The sequence below is a fragment of the Plectropomus leopardus genome, chromosome 3, assembly GCF_026936395.1.
Source record: "Plectropomus leopardus strain MGB_pleo_1.0 chromosome 3, ASM2693639v1, whole genome shotgun sequence".
In the NCBI taxonomy this organism is placed as follows: Eukaryota; Metazoa; Chordata; class Actinopteri; order Perciformes; family Serranidae; genus Plectropomus; species Plectropomus leopardus.
The window spans coordinates 23,661,103-23,677,011 of record NC_142178.1 but is presented as its reverse complement, the minus strand read 5'-3'; the positions used below and the strand labels follow the sequence as shown (position 1 = coordinate 23,677,011).

The following is a 15,909-nucleotide window of genomic DNA, read 5'->3' as shown; positions in this document are numbered from 1 at the left end:
CTCATACACTCTGACTTCAAATTTTTATCCATTAAGGATATTTGATCTAATAAAGCGTTTGAATATTCATTGAATTTTTACAACAAGTAATTACCTAAAGCAAGACAAAGCCAGAACATTTAAGTCACAGGGTTCCCAAAAAACAGTTTAATATTAAACCAATGACCAATATAGTAATAATACACATATTTAATAAGCCTTACCCAGGAAAAAGAAGGAAAGACCAATCAATGGCATTTTAAGTTTCTCTGGTGGCAGCAGCAGGTGGAAAAAGCTACAAAGTCTTGATATAAAGTTTGTATTATCGAGGCTCTGAGCCTGAAGGTGATGTGCTCATATGCTGCTTTTCTTCCTCTATGACTCTGAGCGTTGCACGCCTCTTAAAGAACCAAAAAAAGAGGATCAACGCTTCTGACCACAGCAGGATGCATTAAAAACACAGTGTTGCTCAAACAGTGTAAGTGAGAGGAAACATACTGCTGCTATGTTGCTTCAGACTCTCCTCTAACTGCAGAACAATATGAGCACGCCAATTTCTTTCCACTGAATCTTAAGTTCATTTTTCACACCTGTGAGAGCAGATATTGTTTCTACTATTTACCTCTTATTGTTTGAAGGATTCATGTGTAAATGTATGTTCTCATTTATTTCCTCTAAGCCACTTGTTTCCAACCTGGGGGTCCTGACCAATACTAGGGGTTGCCAAAACTTCACAGCAGATTGCAAGATTGCAAATTTTTTCAAGGGATGTTTCACTAACAAATACCATGCTTGATGTGAGGTATGAACATACCTTTATTTGGATAAATGAAGGACCGGGGTGATGGGGAGAAAGTCGAGTTTGGTGGTTTGATGGAGGTCAAGGGGAAGGATGAGAAAGGGGTTGTTTGCCGGGGGTTGTGAGAACTATGACAAACAGAGAAGAAGAGGCTTAGACACACCTACAAAGGTCATATTAGGTCACATAAGGTGATTGAACTGATCACCACTGAACACAGGTGGTTAAATTAACTAGGTGCAGGTGATTTGAAAGAAAAACACATGGGGTTTGTCCCATTATCCTTCTTCTCCTCCATCCTTGATCACTTGACCTGGAAACCGATCAGGACTGAAGGACGTAAGGACATCCGAATTGCTCAAATGCTCCTCCAAGAGCCCCCATGAGGCTCTTGGAGGAGAGGGAAGCAAGGATACACGAGAGCAGACTTCATGGAAGTTTTTTACTGACCGGCACACCCCCATGAACGGATATCAGTTAATGATTGGAGGTCCGTAGCACTGCAGCTACAGCTGATCAGACTGATCTGACACATCGCAACACCTCGCATCACTCCCAAGTTATATACGTTAATGTTTCCTTATTCACCAACTCACCATATTTTCATGATCTGTTATTTCCCTCTTTTATTATAACAACGATCGTCATTTCCATTCAGTCACACGTGAGGCTGATCACTCCTGAGTGTCAGGTTTGATGAGTTAGCCAACAGAATTTTGATTTTCCCTGAAACATTTAGTCCAATAAATAATTTTCAGTGTTAAAAAGACATCATGATCATATTCTGGATTATAAAATAATGAGTTTACAATCAGAATATCAATAGAGCAAGATGCAAACACTGAATATATATATACACACACACACACACACACACACATATATATATATATATATATCTCATAACTTCCATTCATTTCTGTGGAGAAAACTAAATAAAATTGACACTTTTTCAGTGTTAGATTAGAGTTCAAGATCTAAAGGAAACATTTTACAGGATAAGGGCAACCTCAAGACATTCGACATTTACAGAGCTTCACTCGTTCTGCAGTAGAAAATAAAACAACAAAGAGTTAATAGAAAGACAAGCAAACATCAGGGGGAAAAAGACACTGAATTTGTCAAAAGTAAGCCTATTTGTGAGCATGTAGGATTGTTAAAACAAAATTGAAATGTAAAAAAAAAAAAAAAGCTCTTAAAAATATCAGGAAAACCCATCTTTGATGCAATATTGACAGGGAGTAATCTGCTCAAACTCAAAATGATGTTTTTACTCAGACTTCCTGTAGTTATTGCATTCACTATTAGGGTTTATTGTACAGCGTATCAGCTGTTTTGTACAGTTATTGTAAAGTACTGAGTGTAATATGAAATAATAATAAAAAATGTTACTAGTTAATTTACACAATGATAGAAAATGGGTCACTTAAGGAAAAAGGTTGAGAACCACTGCAATATATTGTAAAGCCATAACGGCCAACTGCCTTTCTTCTTTTTGAGAAACTGACAGTGTTGCAAAGCAGGTGACTTGGTGCAACTTTTCCATTGTTGTCAATACCGTTTTCTGCTCACTAGATGTCGCTGTGACTAAAGGGAAAGACGCCAGATAGGATTAGATAGTTGCCTTTTTCTCTGACGGACGGTAACTTTAACTTAATACTTAAATCGATTTCCTGTCTGACTGATGAGGTACAAAAGGTTCACAAAATATAGGTTCAGGTACTTGAGTTTATCTTTTTAAATTAAAGATAAATAATAATATTGTTGGGGCAAAAGAGGACATTATGATATGTTTTGAAGAGTGGTGTCTGAGGAAGATATGATGATAGTGAGACTGAAATCAGAGATACAACAATCAGTCAATGGAATCAATGGAAACATAATTGGCAACTACTGTGATTACAAATTACTGATGACACATGATAATTGAAAAATTATTCTCACCTTTTAGTCATTAATCAAGCAAAAATGTCAAATTTTCACTGCTTGCAGCTTATAAAACTTGTGGATTGGATGCTTTCCTTTGTCTCATAAGAATACTTTTGGGTTTGGGATTGTTGGTCGAATACAAACTAGACATTTAAGTACGTATTCTTGGTCTCTGGGGAATGATAACAAGTATTTGTAACTTTATTCTGTTATTTTATAGACCAAATTGTTAACTGAGAAAATAATTAGCAGACACAACAAGTGTTACTTGCTGTAATACTGCTGCTTTTTGAATGTTTTTAAATGTGTCGTTGTGCAAGTGTGTCAGCATTACTTGTCTTGTGTGGGTGGAGTTGTTGTACGAGTGTATGTGTGTTCAGCCTTGTAGGTTCATTTATTACTGTTTATTTCCCCATGCCAGTGGTAATCAGCAGCAGGATTAGTGTTAACTGCCACCCAGTCACTGGCAGGCTCCACGTGGGCCACCACAGGCCCCTCCTGCCTGACCAGGTCTGTGCGGGACCAGCTCGCAGTGACGAGGAACTGGGGAGTCCACTAATCCCGAAGAAAGACCCCCGTCTGGCTTCCTCCTCCCTGGGCCACCTATCACCACATCACAGAGCCCAGGCACTAGCAGCGGGCCCGGGATGAGCTAATCACAGAGAGGAGTAAGAGGAGGAGGATCACGGAGAGGAGAGGAGAGGAGAGGAGAGGAGAGGAGAGGAGAGGAGAGGAGAGGAGAGGAGAGGAGAGTGTGTTTCTCTGTGTATGTCTGTGAGAGAGACACAGAGAGGGGAGAGAGCTGGACCACCCACCCGGAGGATTCAGAGGCACAGGATTCACAGCCCATTCTGTGGACCTGCCACACCGCCCCGGCTCTGGGCAAGGCCCTCCCCAATTGTTCCGCCTGCTAACATGAGGAGGGGGGTTAGACAAGGGGGGATGGGGGGTGGACGAGCAGTAAACAGTGGGCTGAGCTTCTCTCCTTCAGCGCACAAAGGGGCTGAATTGTGTCGGGACTGGAGCACTTTTTAGAGTGGCCCTGCCATGGGGCCTGAATGAAACATCTGTGGAGGCTGAGCCCGAGGGAGAAAATGCTATTTTGCTGTTCAACCACACTGACAACCTGTTTTCTCTTTCTTTACCCCCCACCCCCATCCCACACACCACCACCACCACCACCACCTCCCCTCACTGTTATTTCTCCCTTGGCCTTGTAAAACTATTCATACTGTATACTCACATTTGCCAAGTAAGTAACAGAGAAGCAACAGTAAATGAGCGAGAGAGAAAAATGACTCAAAAGTTTGAATGAGGATACATCGAACTGAAAACTGGATTTTAATGTATTTTTTCCACATCCTTGTGAACCTGAACTTTTTCAGTTCAGCTGAATTCAACAAATTTGGGAATTAAATCATGTCAAAACAATAATAAAAGCCTGCACAGTCTGTTGATTTTAGTGTGCTGGTGGCCCAGATTTCAGTTTGCATTTTAAAGCCTGTAGACTTGTTTGCTTCGGTGTAGACCTATCCAACGAACTCCATCTATGTACAATACTGACATAGCTTATAATAAAAATGTTAAGTCCCTATTTAACTCAAAAATGTTTAAATGGAGTAACAGTTTTATGGTGTTTTGCATAGAAGAACTAATAAACATGCAGTTATAAACTGACACGTGACACAAAATACAATTTAATGTCTTTCCAGAATGTGATCTTAAATACCTGAAGACAAATTTCCAATGTTGTACAAACTTGTGTCAAATGGTAATAGTTCCTGGGATCATCTCTATTCAGTTTGTTAACATTGTTCTCACCAAATCTATTTTCTTAGATTTGAGAAGTATTGTCTGACAGTGAGAAACAAGCATTTAGACGGGCTGTAAACAAATCAGCAATTAAGTCAGGTTATCTAAACCACTTTATTTTGAGGTTAAATCAAAAGTGCACTCATATTTTAATTCCTTGTGTGTGTGCAAACAAGTATGGGAGGTCAAGGTTGAACCAAAAGGTCGGCCTGTAAAAAGGATGGCTACTTACAATGGATAGTTTGGACAAAAACTATGCAGTTTGACTGTTTTCGTTTTCAAATAAATTTGGCTAACCTGAGGATTTGTTTGTCCCAACAATGCCACATTTTCAGAGCTCAGAATCCAAAAAATCATCCCTGTTAACAAATATACATGGGTGTTCAATCTTAATTGCAAAACACCACGCACGTAGGAGATTGGAGTGCTGGAGGGAGCTGTGTCAGCAAACAACAGTGGCACGAGCAAATCAGGAGAAAAGCTCTTTTTACACAGAAATCTTACTGGGCTGCAACACAGACTCTTCATTATGATGACTTTGCTCTTTTATTCAGAAGCAAACAACGGCTGCATCACACCGCCTCAGTGAGTGATCTTTAGATAGCATACCGCCATTCCTTAAGCAAAACAGGCATGAAGGACGTGACGTGTAACACAACAGCGATGGCCTCTTGTGTGACATATAACATGCATGTCGGGCAGCGCTTTCTAAACAATACATTGGCATAAGATGACATTAACAACCATTTACCGTCCCTGTTATATGGCAGGTGATCTTGTCCTCTGCTTGAAGGGTAAGGAGCTACTGGATTTCAATGTCTCCCCATTTTGCAGACATTTTGCTGCTCGCTGAGTGGGTCCCACACACTACACCCTGTCAAAACGTCTCACCGGTCCCTTGTCCTGTCCTAACAGCTGTCCCTTTTACACAGACGAGATCAGAGATCATACATTTTTATACAGAATGGTGAGGCGGAGTAACAGCGCAACAACCCTGCCTTGAACAGAAAGTGTACAAGTGGCTAGCAATAAGAGGCAGGGTATAGTGTCCGCACCATGCACCTGTATGAATATGATTCAATCATCAGTGCAGCTTCAGTGCTCTGCCTTGAGCTTTTAAGACCTGGATCAACATCAGTTTTCTGAAGCTAAACCTTTGAAAACTAAGCAAATTGGTTTGATTTCTTTCGAAGACATGGGGGAAGAGGCAGTAAGCAACTTGGCAAGAAAGGCCCCACACCTTGCAAGAAATTAGTAAAAGGGGCCAAGAAAAAGACCTGAAAATTAGTTTTTATAAAGGGGAAATCAAAAACAAGAAAAAACTTTCCTGAAAACATTATTCATAATTATTAGATTTATGTATTTTAAATCATGTTAAAGAAAAAAAAACGTTTTTCTTTCAAATTTTTTTTTTTTTTACAACTTTTTGGGGTCATTTTCTCCCTTTTTTTTTTTGCTTTCTGCTTATTTTCAGGTAATTTTCTTGTAACTTTTTTACTAGTTTTGTGCTAATTTTTGGGCCATGTGCTGTTAAGTTGCTCATTTCCTTCTCCCTTTTTTTTTGCAAGAAATAAAACCAATTAGATCAAGTTTCAAAGGGTTAACCAGTACTTACATCATCATCCAAAACTGAAAATAACCTGTCATACACTGGAACTGTCCTTTAATTCATCAATGTGTGAGCTGCGGACAGCTGCCTTCCTAAAATCAGATTAATACAGTGAATACGGTGGTGTATGGAGGCTATCGTGGGTGTTGAATCCATCCGCCCATCCATCAACATCACCTCCCCTCTTCCAGAGAGAACCCCCACACAGTCCTGCTCCACCACATGCAGCTCAAAGAGAGGGACCACTGAGACATTTCAGTTTAATTGAAGGGGAAACAATGATCCCTACTTACTTCCTGGTCACCCATTTTCTTTAATCAATTTCCTCCCTTTGGTCCTATATCATCTGTAATTGCTTTCCCTTTCCCGCCCCTCGTGGGTTCCTCCTGGAGCAAAGGTCCACATACACACACACACACACAAACACACACACCTTATTGCTAACCCCCTACCGTAAGAAGGCAATACCTTCGGCATCAATACTCGTTGCCCCCCTTTGGCTTCCTCCAGCCTGAACAATGGAGAAGGCCCACTGGCTCCAGAACCCCACCAAGCAACCCCTGACCCTGCCCACCTACTCAACTAAACCCCTACACACACACACACACACACACACACACACACACACAGAGGTTCATGTGGTATGTACTCTTATATTCAAGTCGTAGACATTGTCACACACAGCTCACACGAGTCAGCAGTGGATGGGGGGATGGAGGAGAGGAGGAGGGGAGGCGAGTGGTGGGGGAGTAGGGCCACTTTAAATACCAGCTCAGCTTGTAATCACTGGAGTTTGAACTCAGAAGACTTCTTATGCTAAGAGGTCAAGAAGCCAGAACACTCATTCGCTCCTTTCTTTCTTCCCTGCTGCCCTCTGTCACTCACTCCTCTCAATGGGGTCTCTCTGATCTATGAGCTAGTTACGTACAGTGAAACCAACGCTGATATCCCGCGGAAATATTCAAACAAAGCAATCAGTAAATTTACAGAAAATACAGAAAAAGTTGTATTACTGTGTACATGTTAACATGTTAGTACGACTGAAATCTTACTAAATTGAATTTCTCAAAGTCAGAAGAACACATGCAGATAATGTGATTGGAAACTGAGCTACTCTAACATGTACACACCTCAGTCGGACTTTAACTGACCGAGGTGCTCCTGGTCACCACACAGGCCTCCCTCTGTGGTTAGGGTCAGGCATTAAAAAAAAAAAAAAAAGCACTGAGGAGGGACTTGTGTTTTTAATTTTGGCTTTGGTGAGGGGCATTCAACTTTAAATGGTAGTATTTTATATTCATTTTAAATAAAAAAGTCACACCCCACCCACCAATTCCCCTCCTCTGATAAATAGTCCCCCAACTCTGATAGTACAGTCCCATAACACTGGCATGGTGATGTACTCAATATTCATTCATGTTTACACCATATTTGAGTATTTGCTCCTTTTTACCTTCCACAATAGCAGATCTAGGTAGCAGTAGACCAGGAATTCTGCCATTCAGTGGAATAAAATGACAGTTTTTCTCAATGGAGTCTGGTGTTTTTGATACACCGGCTTCAAATCCCTGCCATTGAGGGATGTCTTATGGAAAGGTAAAGCAGTAAAAATATTCTAAATATAGCGTAAACTTAAACTGATATTGATTATTTAGTTAGGCCTTTTCTTAGGTGTCTTAAAACTAATCAATTAAGGCAGTTTTCTACCGAAGTGACTGTGAATAAACATTGTGACTGTGATTCAGTCTATATCAACTAGCTGAAAGGGGGCAAATCACCACCATCTGTGGTGGAGTCAGACATACTTTAGTCAATAAATCGATTCTCCTCCAGTGTTGTATACTAGGAAAAGGACAGGAGTCCTATTAAATGGCCTAATCAAGCTATGGCTGTAGCTAAACTTAACTGTGCATATAAACATACTAAGTGTGTTGTCTTCCAGTCGTCTTCAACATAAGGAAGGCGAATACATCGTGGCACTAGCTCAACTTCATGCACAGAGTTACGCAAAGTGAATCTTCTGCCAAACAGACAATTTTCTGCAACAACTGAGCTTTATTTGCAAATACTTTCAGAGGGAATCCATGAAATTTAATCTACCTGCCAAAGGGACTGTGACGACAATGCCCGTAAATGTGTTACAGTCTAGTGTTGAACCCGCTGCTTACCTCAGGACATTTTGTGTACATCTGGTATAGGCTGCATGAAAATGCCCATCCAAATTATACACCTTTGTTGGACTTCACTTTTCCCCAAATATGACCACCCAGAGAACACAGCACATACCACCCACACACTATTGAGTGGATTTATCACTCAGCTGATGCCAGTGTGCTTGATGAATGAAAGCGGCTTACAGTATTGGCATCGTTACCTTGTTTGATGGGGAAGCAAAACATGAGAAACTCCTATATAAATAGGTATTAGCCATGAGGAAAGGTGTTGCCTGCAGGCAACAATTGCAGAGTAAATGCCAAGGAAAGTGCAATATTGTAAAACATAAAGAGGTGAGGAGGAAATGTTTATGTGTGGTAAAGACAGGTCTAAAATTGGCTTCATGTTCGTCAGCAGAGCAGAGGGATATTGATGGGAGGTAAGCTGTGGTGTCAGCCAGAGGGGAAAGAGAAAGAGAAGCCAGAGAGGGCTACAACTAATGATTATTTTTAATACCACATAATCTTTTGATTATTTCTTTGATTAACATGGTAATTATTTAGTATTAAAACTGTCAGAAAATACAAAAGATAGTGGAAAATGCCCATTACAATTACCCCAAAACAAGCGGCAAGTCTTCTAAGGTAACTTATCACCGAAAAAAAGGTTCTTATTGTATGTTTTTGCAAATACAAGGTACCGGGGAGATTATTTGTTTTGTTCTGTTTTTAAAAAAACTTTTAAATAAAGAAAAAAATTAAAATTTCAAATATGTTACATTTGTACATTACTTTGTAGTGGACACATTGAAACTTGTGTGATTAGGTTTAGGCATAAAATTACTTGGTTAAAAGTAAGGAAAGACCATGTTTTGGCTTAAAACATCCACGTTTGGTTGCACAAGTGCTGCTGTAAAAGCAGGGACAGGGCTGCATACATTCTCTTTTCAAAATAAACTTAAAATTTAGGTTTAAAAAGCTGTATTCGTTATTTAAGGTAAGGCAACAAAAGTTTGTGGTTGGGTTTAGAAAAGAAAATCATGGTATAGCTTAAAATAAGTACACTTGTTACTAACGTAATGTAATGTCACGCAAAAAACCTCACTAGCGTAGTATGCAACATATACTAGCACACTACGCAGGCCCCAAAGAAAGCTGCTCCCCATTGCAGCAAATGTTTCCAGGTGGCCACTCGCAGTATTGAAGCAAAAAAATCCCCTGTGGTCCAGAGTGCATTTTCCACATGACCCACCATTATCAAAGAGACGTCTGTAAGACTGATCACAGGACACATCAAACTGCATTTACGAAACTTTCCCAGAGCCGAGAAAAGCAGTCTAAAAATCGGTGACGTCATTACAATGTAAAGTCTATAAGCCATCGGAAACTCGCAGGCGGGGCCAGCAGGAGAAACACTAATGCTAATACACTAATAGTCAGTGAGCCGCATACTGCAGAAGCAGACCTGGAAGCTAAAGTATTCAGCGTATGCGCCGGGCGAGCAACTCTATAGAAATGAAAAGGCGCCATCTTTGGTCCTCTGTCTTGGTAGTATTTAAGTTGTTAAATAAATAACTTGATTGACACTTCTGGTTTCACACTGTGCAAATGTTAAAATCTTATATTTGTGTTTTTCCCCTGCTATCTTCTGACATTTAATAAACTAAAGAATTGATCAATTAATTGCAAAAATAGGAAGATTTTTCCTATTTTTTAGTTGCAGCCCAAAGTCAGTGATGAGATAGATGTTTTTAGGACACGTGGCGACAGAAACTGAAGTTTCTTTCTGTCAGTATACATTTACCAACCAGCTGAATTTAAATTGAGACACACTGGCAGGACTCCAGCGCTTCCAGCATCCCTTCATCTGTACTGTGCCACCTAGGCAGCAGATAAAACCAACTGGTATCTATCTAACACACACACACAGTCACAGACACACACACTTGACAGACCACTGATGTGGGCCTTCTTGTGTGGGATTAAAGAAAGAAGACAGCAGGAAGGAAAGGACAAGACGGATTTTGGCCCCAGAATTTCTGGAGTATTTTCAAAAGTCTAATGTGCAAATGATAACGGCTCATCCAAACATTGTGTGTGGTCAGGTGTTGACACACACGCAAGCATGTTCACACACACAGATGTGCCCACACACATACTGTACACACACACACACATCGACTCAGTGATTGGAGCCTTTGGTCTTCATCAGGTCAATCAGTGGAACCGTGAGACCTGGAGGCTGAATGTCCTTCTGCTTCCAGACTTCAATGTGGCCTGTTCCAGTAACTCCTGAGCAAATACAGACCATCAGCGAGCAAGTGTGTGTCTGTGTGTGTGTGTGTGTGTGTGTGTGGTTGTCAGAGAGTTAAAGAGAGGGGAAGAGGGAGAGTAGTAGTAGTGGGAGCTGGGAACGAGCTCTGTGTGGGGTACAAAATGAAAATGAGAGGGTATGACCTCATTGTCATTTACTGCAACACACATTACACATTATCCATCCAGGTCATTAGAGCAGCCATCAGCTCTGAGGCACCCAAGGGTCGGCTCGGACATCACGTACAGGAGGCGTCGAGCGTGTGATCAGTAGTTGGGGAATACGCTGTGGTTGGAGTTTGTTCGTTAAAAGACGTTTGTTGTTGCTATCACATTGGGGGCCCACCTGCGGCCGTCTGCGAGCATGTGAGTATCATGTGTATCTGCTTGCTTCGTACACACAAAGCAAAGCCCACCACAGGCAGAGCCCACCACAGAAGGTGCACAGATGTGCCGCTGGCTACGAGCAGAGGTAGGTCTCGCATTCAGAAGTGATAGCTCTCATATGGCATATGGCAGTAATAGTGAAATCTGACATCATTTCCACTCTGAAATATACGGCCAGAGAAGGAAGACAGATTGTAAAGCGGTTTAGTGGAGAAGGAATATTCATGATCATTCTTTAAAAGACTGGGTTATGTATGGACACTGATAAGGAAAGCGTGTAATCATGGAGTTCCACTTCACTGGTGGTTTGTGTGACAGCTGGTGATTGATTTTGTTTGCGTTGGGGATTTCTGAAAAATATATGTTTAGCCTGAATTCAGAACCACATCAGTACGAAGACCACCAGCTCCTTCCTCAACATGAAGGTTAACACATTTCTGTCCTCCACACGCACACATCGAGAGCTTCATGACTGCACATTAAAGGAGTGGTTCATCCAGATAACAAAAAAATGAACATGTGTTCTCACCCCTTCTGGTATCTATATACAATATGTAGTCTTTTAAAATTTGGGGGAATAGGATTGTGTTTGTGGTGATCACAGACTGAAAAAATTACCATTAAATTAGACCAAAACTCTACAGCTATGCTTGCCTCTCTGTGAGGCTGAATGTTGACCAACCAGGTGACCTCTGGGGCAGATTAAAATGACACCAATGCAGAAGTGCCAAAAACTACAGTTCCTCCAATGGCCACTTGAGGCTGGCTCCAGAAGTGAATCCTAATAGATCCCCATGTTAAAATACCCATTACAGCAGTTATAAACATGTTTACAGCCTGGTAAAAAAAAAAATAAATAAATAAATAAATAAATAAAAATGTTTCAGTCTCTGTAGCTAATTTCAACATTCATGAAAACTGTGCAAGGGTGAATTTATTTTTTATAAATCACCTGTTTACATTTTATTAAGGCTCAAAAGTATGCATAATTAAAATTCAATTGTGTTTCTTTTCGGGATCTGTATTCCTTTTGATCTGGATAACACACACAGAATACGTTTTAACAGATTTGTTTGGAACTATTTATCTTGGTAGAAAGTAAAGTAATGAAAATTGTTGTTTTTTTCACATTGTGAACTCCATAAATGGATTAGGAGTGGAAGTATAAATCTCAAAGCTCAATATGTAAAAGCCTTGCAAATAAAACAGAAAGTGCCCGTGTGGCAAGATCAAGGTAAGTGAGAAAATATGTTTTTCTTTTCTTATTATCATTCACCTCTGAGTGAATTAAAAGCAAATGGCTTTCTTTCGCGGAAAACAGTCTCCCTGCCAAGAGCCAAAGTCGGGATTGACCCCTTTTCTCAAGAAAACCACAAACGTAGCAGATTAAAGCTATACCACACCAAGCCTGCCAATACCAACTAGCCTCATCTGCCATTTAAAGCCTCCTAATCCATCATTAGCAGAAAGTTAGGCCTGCTGCTGCCACAAGCTGTTCTCTGCACTGGAGTGCAACTATGAAAGCTGCTCTGACTTTCTGCCACCAGGTTTGATACCAACATTGAAACATGCACGCTCGCACGCACACACACAAACACACACCAAACTGAAATTGTCTCACTTCCTGACAACAGCATGCCCCTCTCTCCACCTCGTAAAACTTGTTTATCTCATTTTAAGTTCCTTCAATAAAAATCATTTTTATAGAAAGTCTCCATGCTTGTTTATTCCCAACAACTTCCTTTTGATCCGGTCCCGCAACAAGTGTCACGCTGAGGGCACGGTCAGTCTTACTGTAAATCAGACCCCGTTTTCCAAGTACCGTGACACACGGCACAACCAGTAATGACCATGGGGAGGGTCGCGGTGGAAATGGGGGTGAAGTGGGAGCAGAGCAGGGGTGTCCAGCAATGCGTCACCGATCCCCCGAGCGCTTTCATCTCCTCTGATAAGTGCCATACCTAATCAGGTTAAAGCAGCGCATGCCACGGAAGGAGAGGAAATTCCGGCCAAAACGGTAACGTATCTGTTCCGCTCTCATGCGTCGCATTCCTCCAGCTAATTAGGAGTAAATATCTGACCCCGGAGAGAAAACGTCCACATTACCCCAACCAGTCAGCCGGTGTGGTCCATCTGCACTCTCTCTTTCACTCGCCTCTACCCCCTCCTTTCCTCTCCCCTCTCACCCTAATTTGGCTCACAGATGACAAAAAACATAGGGGAGTTCTCAGTAGGTTTCTTTATTTCTTCTACGGCTCCCCTCCTTTTTCTTCTTCAGAGTTAGGCCCCATCATTACTGACAGGCTATCAGTTGTTCTCATACCAGATTATCTACTGCCAGTGACCTCCAGGTCATGGCACCGTGCTCTCTGCCACTTTCTCTCTTTGCTTTAGCTTTGTCTTGCCACAGATACACTTCAATGAGTTTTCAGGCTTTGCTGACTCCAAATCAAAGATACTATTGATTGTAGCTCCAATTTGAGTTTTGCTAGTTTGGGCTAAAGGAGAAGCTTAACAGCGCAGTGTGTTATTTCTATGATTGCCTACGAGTTAAGTGATGAAATAAAGTGTATTTTAAGTGATATTTATTCCTGATTTACAAAAATGTAACATGGATTTTTTTTAGAAAGTGATGAATGTGATTGGCAGTTGCAGGGGGTTTTGAGGAGAAACAACGTTTGTTTTTTTTCCATATAAATCAGACTAAAAAAAAAGGTTATCTATCTACCTCAAAATGATGGTAATATTTTTTGGACATGGCTCACAAGTAAATAAAACTGTCAAAACATTATCATATTCCTCCATGATGACAATGCCCACATCCACATGAGATTACTGAACTGATTGATGAGTATGAAAATTATGTAAATCATTTGCAACAACCTTCACAATCAGACAGTTGATTGAACGAGTTTGTTTTGATTGATTGATTGATTATTATTTATTTCGAACATGTAAAAAGGAAATAAAAGAAAATATTATACAAAAACAGACTGACAAAAAATAAAGTAATAGTTACAAACAATGAAAAGCATAAAGCAACAGAAATGGCCAAATACAAAATGACTTGCTTCAAATATTCAAAAAGGAGTGAGAAGAAGTAAAAATGTATTCAATCCCACCCCTTCCCCATAAGTCATTTAATTTTAATTAACTAGCTTCCTTATTCATTCAAACCTACACTATAAGTAATTAAATATATACATACGCCCAGACACTCGAAATTAAATTTCGACAATTTTTCATCATTTACAGAAAAAAAAGATAAAGCGGACAAAAATATTTTCGTACAACTGTCATATCAAGTCTTGAAGCTCTACCAGTAATATGTGATAATTGGCTTTTCACAAGATGACGGTAAGAGTAACTGTCAGTGTGTCTGAGGTGGGATCATAATGATTTATTTATTTACAGGGCCACTAAATCTTTGTTGTATGTGAGCAAAATTACGTCTTTTTCTTCTGTCATTCACGTGAATGTGACAGCTTTGGCTGCTCCGGATGATCTCAGCTAAACTGATAATCAGACTCAGAAATGCCACTTAATTTGATTATCAATTCATTGATTTGAATCAATTAACAAATTCTACATGTGGTCTGGGCCATACTTGAAGGAGGGGTGTAAATCGGGCTGACTGGAGAGGGCGATGCAATAATCATTCAAATATGGGGATAATGATGCACATTTTTCTTTCCCAGAAGACGTTTTTACTGTTGCAAACAGTTGTAAACATGTAAAACACCAAAAAAAGTTGTGCAAGAAATGAAAAAGAGAGAAATTGACAGCTTCCTTACTTTCTTAAGAGATCTCTAAACCTGATCGATAGTGAATGAACGAAAAATATCTTTTTGAACAACTATTTCTAGTGTCTGCTATGTACCAGGAAAGTCTGTCAAATGTGCGAGTGACTATGAATGTGTAATGTCTTAAAACATAATGCAGCAACGACATTGAATGAACAAGCAAGAACCGATTAAATTGGACTCGAGTCTAGACCTACACCAGCCAAGACTAATGGTGCATTCACGTGCTCTTCAGATGGTTGTTCCTTGGACTACAGAGTATTTGTGACTTTTTGTAGAAAAGTGTGTAAAAAACATGGACGCCACAAAGACGATGTGCTGTATTTTGTCACCCAGAGCTTTTAAACAGCACAACGTTAATGAAGAGCAAGGAAATGGATCATATGAGCCACAAAATATGATCAAGAACTAATTTTTTGACTATTTTCTTATCCATGACAAATGGTAATACACTCAAGAAAATTTTAGTGAGACAGGCAGCTCTCGCTGTCAAACATGCATGTATTATAACGGAGCATCATGGAGAAACTCACAGCATATTTTGCAAAAAATAGCAAAACTCTGAAGGCTGGATATATTTACATGTATGAACTTAAAGTAACAGTTAATTTTGGGAAAGAATTGTCAGCCCATCACTACTGTTCAACCTTCTGAAGCAGTTCAGTCGAGGCATACCTGCAACTTAAGTCTGTGATAACTAGATAACTTATAAAATAAAATGCAGACTCAGCAGAAATGGTGCCAAACTCCCGCTATGTCCTCGATCTCATAAATCTTCCCTAAATCTGTTAACGTTATAAAACAGACATAGGTTTGATTGGTTAATATTCTTTCTTTGGGGCAGACACTGGTAGTGTTTGTATTTCAAATTATTTTTACAAATTTGAAGTGGGTAGTATTTGATAACTATTCACTTCTTCCTACTCCTTTTCATATGTAGGATATGTACGATGTGCTTTTTTGTGTAATTTTCTTACTTACATTTTACTTAGTCTCCCATTTTATTTGGCATGTTTGAAATAAAGATCTAAAATAAACTAACTAAAATAGCAAAATTTTGATAAAAAACATCCCAATTCTGAAGTTTTTTCCCCCATCACACTAAATCATGCCTTTGGCGTGCAC

The 15,909-nt window shown here is 40.0% G+C and overlaps 1 protein-coding gene across 5 annotated transcripts in view; it reads right to left on the bottom strand.

Moving 5' to 3' along the window:
* The window catches only part of LOC121942032 (uncharacterized), a 75,276-nt gene that overhangs the window by 27,362 nt on the left and 32,005 nt on the right, over positions 1-15,909 (bottom strand). For 3 of the 5 annotated variants that reach the window (XM_042485103.2, XM_042485104.2, XM_088075902.1), the window contains exon 1: positions 204-367. In XM_042485103.2, coding sequence (XP_042341037.1) covers positions 204-237 — 34 coding nt within the window. In that variant the 5' untranslated portion in view covers positions 238-367. Of the gene's footprint in view, positions 1-203; positions 368-793; positions 907-15,909 lie in introns of those variants that run through there. The other 2 variants (XM_088075903.1, XM_042485105.2) reach the window with 2 other exon arrangements.